General features: G+C 38.9%; 1 protein-coding gene across 1 annotated transcript; it reads left to right on the top strand.

Moving 5' to 3' along the window:
* Window positions 1–1018: 1018 nt before the first annotated feature.
* LOC142233017 (uncharacterized) lies at window positions 1019–6361 on the top strand. Its single transcript, XM_075303783.1, has one exon. The coding sequence runs from the start codon at window positions 1019–1021 to the stop codon at window positions 6359–6361; it is 5343 nt and encodes a 1780-aa protein (XP_075159898.1).
* The last annotated feature ends 466 nt before the right edge of the window (window positions 6362–6827 follow it).

Below are 6827 nucleotides of genomic sequence, written 5' to 3'. Positions count from 1 at the left end.
AGTGACTGTCTATTCGACATAAACAAAACAACAACAACACTGTTACACGTGATGATTTTTGGAGTCGTTGATTTGCACTCTTCTTTGTTTGTCACAACTCTTTAATTCAAGGCCACAGGCTATGTGGTCAGTGATCTCTTATTTTACCATTGATGTTGTTGGTGTTCTTTTCTATTGCATATTTGGGGATCATAAAAAACGGAATTCATGAAATCGATGGCCCTTTTTGCAATAGAAAAAGAAATCAATAACACAGTCTAATGGAAGAGATCACCGAAGAACATAACTGCCTTGCTGCTTATCGGTCGCATTTCGCGAAGTTTTTTTGGACTTTAAACAAGTGAAAAAATATAAATTACTGATGCTTAAGACTAGTGGAAAGGAAATTGAATTGATGTTAAATTAAATCAATATTACTAAACTAAATAAATTATTTTTGTTGGAATTAAAGAAGAAAAAAAACCTAAAATCATTTAAACTTGTAAAATTAAAATCTTGCTAATTTATAAAATAACTAAAAAATCTACAATAATCAAAATTAAAGCAAAACTGTTAGATATAAGTGAAATCAAAATCTCAATAAAACTGAAGTTTAAATTAAATTAATTAAAACTGAAATCAATAGTGTCATTTTTTTGCGTTGACTGAAAAATAAAAAGAATTACTCCAACATTTTTATGGTGCCGAAACCCGGGACTTACGTGTTTCCCCTAATATAACAAAATTTATTTAAATAAAAAGCGTTTTCTATAAAAACGAAAATATATTTAAACTCTGTGTTTTTTTCTAAAAAAAAAAAACGAAAATTATTTCAAACGCAAAGTTCTGTCTCTAAAAACAAAAAACAAAAAAAAGTTTTCTCAAAATCTAAAACTATTTCGAACAAAGCTATTTAAAATCTTTTCAACCAATTGTGAACAAAATCGAAAAGTGAACGATCTCGCAATTTGGTAAGCTGTATCACGTTTCTTTTTTTTATTGTTTTTTGTTATTTTTATCCTAATTTTATAAACGTAAAATGGAAGATTGTTCGCGTGAAATTGAGGACCAAAGGGTTTTGGAAAAACAGTTAAGGGAGATTATTTCGGATTTTGATAATTTGTCGAGCTCGGAAAAATCTCGTGGTTTGTGTCAAAGTTATTTGGAGGAAATTGATCAGATTAAGAAGACATTTGAATCGAATCATGAACAACTTTTTGATTTTGTTAGGGATAAATCTATACCTCTAAGTGATGTTCCTTATTTCTCGGAGGAATGTCATCGGAAATTTAATAGGATTTATCTAAGTGGCAAAGGGAAATTTTTAGATTTCATAAGTGACTTTCGTGATACGTTTTCAAATACTTTTCACTCCAGTACTTTTCACGCGTTGTCTCATAGGAACGATTCTGCCTCTTGTGATGTTCGCTTACCCAAAATCGACATACCGACTTTTTCTGGTGACTATCTCGGATGGATATCGTACAGGGATATGTTCATTTCACTGGTTCATAATAATAGTTCTTTGTCTAAGGTTCAGAAATATTATTTCTTGAAGAATTCGTGTAGGGATACGCCTTTGTCTATCGTGAATGAATATCCCGCTTCAGAGGCTAGCTACGAATTAGCTTGGGCTGCTTTAGGTCGTAGATACCACAACAAAAGGAAAATCGCTGACACAGTTTTCCGGAAATTATTTGATATTCCTAAATCTAATGGGTCTTGTGAGAGTATTAAGATGATTTTAGATAACACTCGTAACTGTCTGGCTCTTTTGAATACTTTGGAGATAAGTTGTGATAATTGGGATCCAATATTGATCCATATTACTGTGGGGAAATTAGACATTCAAACGTGTAAGGAATGGGAGCAATCTCTGAAGGCATCGACAGATATCCCGAAGCTAGATGAACTCTTTATTTTTCTCGAAACTGCGTTTCGTACTTTAGAATCGATTAGCGATCATACTGGCCCATCGACTAGGACACAGGCGAAAATTTCGAAGAGTAATAACAGGTCATTTCAAACTAATAATTCGTATCAGGTTCGTCGAGTGAACATAGTTTCCGTAGGAGACGGGAATTGTCCGTGCTGTGGTAAGCGTCATTTGTTGTACAAGTGTTTCAAATTCGCTGCTCTTTCATCTGCCGCTAAATTTGATCTTCTAAAGGATAAAAAGATTTGTAGAAATTGCCTCAATACTGGCCATTTTGCCAGGGAATGTCGGATCCAGAGCAGGTGCAAGACCTGTAATATGAATCACCATACAATTGTTCATAACGAATTTTCTTCGAATCAGCGAGCTAATAATTCGGTTAAATTCACGAGTCCCATCGCGACTAGTAGTCCAGATTTGGACAATCCTTTTCCTAGTTCTTCTGATGGAACAGTTGCAACAAATTCAAATGTTAACTGCAATTTGTCTCTTTTGAATACCACTGTTATGCCTCAAGTGTTATTGGCCACGGTTCGTGTTGTAGTAAAGACCGATTTTGGGGTGTTTAAATTACGGGCGATTCTAGATCAGGGCGCTCAGGCCACATTAATTACGGAGCAAGCTGCTCAACTTTTGAAACTTAGGAGGTACAACACATTTGCTCGCATTGTTGGTGTTGGAGGGAATCAAACTATTACAATTCGTAAATATGTCAAGTTCTGCCTCAGCTCTTCTTACGAGACTGATTTTAAATTGGAAAGTAGTGCATTCGTGATGCCGTCGTTGACTAGCTATCATGCAGCTCCAATAGATAGGAAATATTTGCCCGATTTATCGAATTTACATTTAGCTGACCCTGATTTCGATAGAGGCGATAGTATTGACTTGCTCTTAGGGGGAGATATTTATGGGGATATCTTGCTTCCTCAACAAAAGAAATTCGAGAAAGGGATTTTCTTACAATTATCGCATTTCGGTTGGGTAGTATCAGGGCCGACGTCTGAAATTTCTTATTCTCCCAATCTCAGTATTAATTTCTGCTCACTTGACTCGCAATTGAAGGCTTTTTGGGAACAAGAGGAGCTTTCGGAGCCTAGGAAGGCGACTCCTGAAGAAATGGTTTGTGAAGAGTTTTTTGTGAGGAATTGCACTCGTAGTTCTGATGGTAGGTATACCGTTGCTATGCCATTCAAGTCGCAATTGGCTGGACAATCTGCTCCGACATTCGCTCATAGTGATTATAGTGCATTGAAACGTTTGAAGCAGGTCGAAAATCGATTCGTGCGGGAGCCTCGTTTTGCCTCAGAATATAGGAAGTTCATGGATGAGTACGAGTCGTTAGGGCACATGGTTAAGATAGGTCCTTATCCACAGGCGATTCATTCTAATGGTTATTTTTTGCCCCATCACGGCGTTGTTAGGGAAAGTAGTTCCACCACAAAGCTTCGTGTAGTTTTTGATGGAAGTAGTAGACGACTTCCACAAACTTCGCTGAATGATGAGTTGTATCCTGGCCCAGCCCTGCAAAATGACTTGCCGGCTATTATAACTAGATGGCGTCGATTTAGAATAGGTTTCCGATCGGATTTAGAAAAGATGTTTAGACAGATTCGGATTGTTGAGGATCAACAGCATTATCAGCAGATTCTTTGGCGCTCTGATTCTAGGATTTACGTTTATAGGCTACAGACTGTAACATATGGCACGGCGTCTGCCCCTTATCTATCTATCAGGGTTCTTCACCAGTTGGCTCAGGACGAAGTTGGGAAATATCCTGAGGCTTGTTCTATTTTAATGTCTGACACCTACGTCGACGATATCATCTCTGGCGCTGACTCAGAGTCTGAGGCCAAATATATTCAAGGACAATTGGTTTCACTTTTAGCAGCAGGTGGTTTTAATTTACGCAAGTGGATTTCTAATTCTAGAGAGCTGATGGCTCATATACCAGAAGATTTTCGTGAAAGGACTGATACTCTGGATTTGAATGAGGCTAATGTTGTGAAAGCGTTAGGTTTGGCTTGGAATACGGAACAAGATTCTTTTTCTTTTCATGTAAATTTCGAGTCTCAGTGTGAGGTTACGAAATGTAGTTTGCTTTCTGACGCTTCGAAATTATATGACCCACTAGGCTGGATAGCTCCAGTTACTATTAATGCAAAGATTGCATTTCAGAAGCTTTGGCTGGAGGGCATAGATTGGAGGGACAGGGTGTCCGCTGAAATGAATGCTTATTGGAATCGTTATATCTCCGATTTGAAGGTCTTGGAGCAGATTTCTATACCCCGCTGGGTTAATTGTTCTCTACAAAGCCGCCTCGAACTACATGGGTTCTGCGATGCTTCGCAATCAGCTTTTGCTGCAGTTGTCTATATTAGGGTTGTTGGTGTGAACGGTTCTGGCTCAGTCTTCCTTCTTCAGTCGAAGACAAAGGTAGCACCACTTAAAGTACTGTCAATTCCAAAGTTGGAATTATGTGGGGCACGATTGCTTGCGAGATTGATGTCTAAAGTTAGGAAGTCACTAGAACGGGAGATTCTAGGTGTCTATTATTGGACGGACAGTATTACGGTGCTATGTTGGCTCAGAGGTGAGTCATCTAAGTGGAGCGTTTTCGTAGGAAATCGTGTGAGTGAGATTCAGCAGCATTCTAATATTTCTCAATGGCGCTATATTTCTACTAAGGATAATCCTGCTGACTGTGCTTCCCGCGGCATAACTCCTAGTGAATTGACTGTACATGACTTATGGTGGTCAGGTCCTAGTTGGTTATCTCTTCCTCAAACTCGTTGGCCCAAACAACCCGATAATTCTTACGAAACAGATCTTGAGATTCGAAAATCGTCCATAACTGTGAATGTCGCGTCTACATCCGAATATCCGGATATATTATCTAAATTTTCTTCACTGTCGAAACTGACAAGAGTTACAGCTTATATTTTGCGATTCGTTCATAATTCCAAAGTTCATGACGCGCATAAAAGATTTACGGGTTTCCTCAAAACCACTGAAATAAATAACGCGCTTCAAGCCCTTATACTTGCTTCTCAACCTGTCGATTTTTTCGAGGATATTGTGCAGCTGCGAAAAGGAGAAACAGTTCATTCCAGTAGCAGTATAAGAATTCTTTGTCCCTTTATTGATGAAAAGGGTGTAATCAGAGTTGGAGGACGTCTAAGAAAAGCTAAGTTTCACTATGATTTTAAACACCCAATTCTTCTGTCCAAACACAATCCTTTGTCTTGTCTAATATTTGCAGACGCCCATGTCAAAACACTACATGGCGGTCTCATCCAAATGCAAGCATATGTGGCTCGTAAATTCTGGATTCTTTCTGCCCGAAATCTCGCTAAACTGATTCTGCGCAACTGCGTCACTTGTTTCAAATATAAGGCCCAATCTGCACAACAAATTATGGGTGATCTCCCTGCCGTACGATTGCAGCCTTGTCGCCCGTTTAAGCATAGCGGGGTTGACTATGCTGGGCCCATAACTATCAAACAATCTACCGCAAGAAACTCGGTTACCACGAAAGGATACATATGCCTCTTCATTTGTATGGTCACTAAAGCCATACATCTCGAAGCCGTCACTACTCTATCCACAGACTCATTTATAGCAGCGTTTAGAAGATTTACTTCTCGTCGTGGAATGTGTTCTGAACTCTACTCTGACTGTGGCACAAATTTCATCGGTGCTAACAAGGAACTACAAATATTACACCGAAGAAATCGTGATTCACTTCCCGATGAGCTCGTGGATATGTTATCAACTAATGGCACAAACTGGCACTTTATTCCACCGGCCTCTCCAAATTTTGGTGGCTTATGGGAGGCCGGTGTAAAATCCACGAAACATCACCTTAAACGTATCATGAGTAATAGAATTCTTACTTTTGAAGAATTAACAACACTATTAGCCCAAATCGAGGGTTGTTTAAACTCTAGACCGCTGTGCCCCCTGTCTTCTGACCCATCAGATAATGAGGCGTTAACCCCGGCTCATTTTCTCGTTGGAGAACCAATCCTGAATGTGCCCCATGAAAGTTTACTCGATTGCTCTGTGGACAGGATATCTCGGTGGAAAGTTGTGGAGTTGCTTAAACAACAGTTTTGGAAACGATGGTCATCAGAATATGTCAACCGACTTCAGTCTCGCCCGAAATGGTTAAAGCCACAGCAAAATGTTGAAATTGGTGATCTTGTGCTTGTGTTTGATGAGAGAATCCCACCTGGACAATGGCCCCTCGGAAGAGTCACTGACGTCCATCCTGGTGCTGATGGTCGGGTTCGTGTGGTATCTCTCAAGTCAAATGGCAAAGTCTACAAACGTCCTGTCTCGAAAATAGCCGTTCTACCCGTCAAAGAAAACTTTCAATTGACAGAAGGTCAGAAAAAGAGTTGCTGTGAGTCGAGGCACAGCCAGGTTATCTCTGAAACCGAATAAAATACCTCCATTGTCGTCCTGGCCCTATGTCAAGAACAGTTGTTCTTTGTGCGGGGGGAAATGTTGAAGAATCAATATTTTTGATTATTAATTTATCCTACTAATTTTATATAATTTTTCTCAATTATTTTTATGATTCAATTTGTTTTAATATTTTCATTTAATTTCTTTATTATTTACATTATCATTCAATTTCACATATTTTCTGTTCCACCCTAACAAACGCTATCCCCAAATGCATCAACGACCCAACATCAATTTCAAACAGCTGTTACGGTGCAGTGTTGTCGTTGTTGTTGTTCGATATTGTTTTGGTTGGAGTGACTGTCTATTCGACATAAACAAAACAACAACAACACTGTTACACGTGATGATTTTTGGAGTCGTTGATTTGCACTCTTCTTTGTTTGTCACAACTCTTTAATTCAAGGCCACAGGCTATGTGGTCAGTGATCTCTTATTTTAC

Source organism: Haematobia irritans, chromosome 1 (assembly GCF_050003625.1).
Source record: "Haematobia irritans isolate KBUSLIRL chromosome 1, ASM5000362v1, whole genome shotgun sequence".
Classification (NCBI taxonomy): domain Eukaryota; kingdom Metazoa; phylum Arthropoda; class Insecta; order Diptera; family Muscidae; genus Haematobia; species Haematobia irritans.
This window is presented reverse-complemented; position numbering and strand designations above follow the sequence as displayed.

Bases quoted from the DNA above. Each gene is read 5' to 3' on its own strand.
- LOC142233017 (XM_075303783.1), top strand. From the start codon at position 1,019: ATGGAAGATTGTTCGCGTGAAATTGAGGACCAAAGGGTTTTGGAAAAA.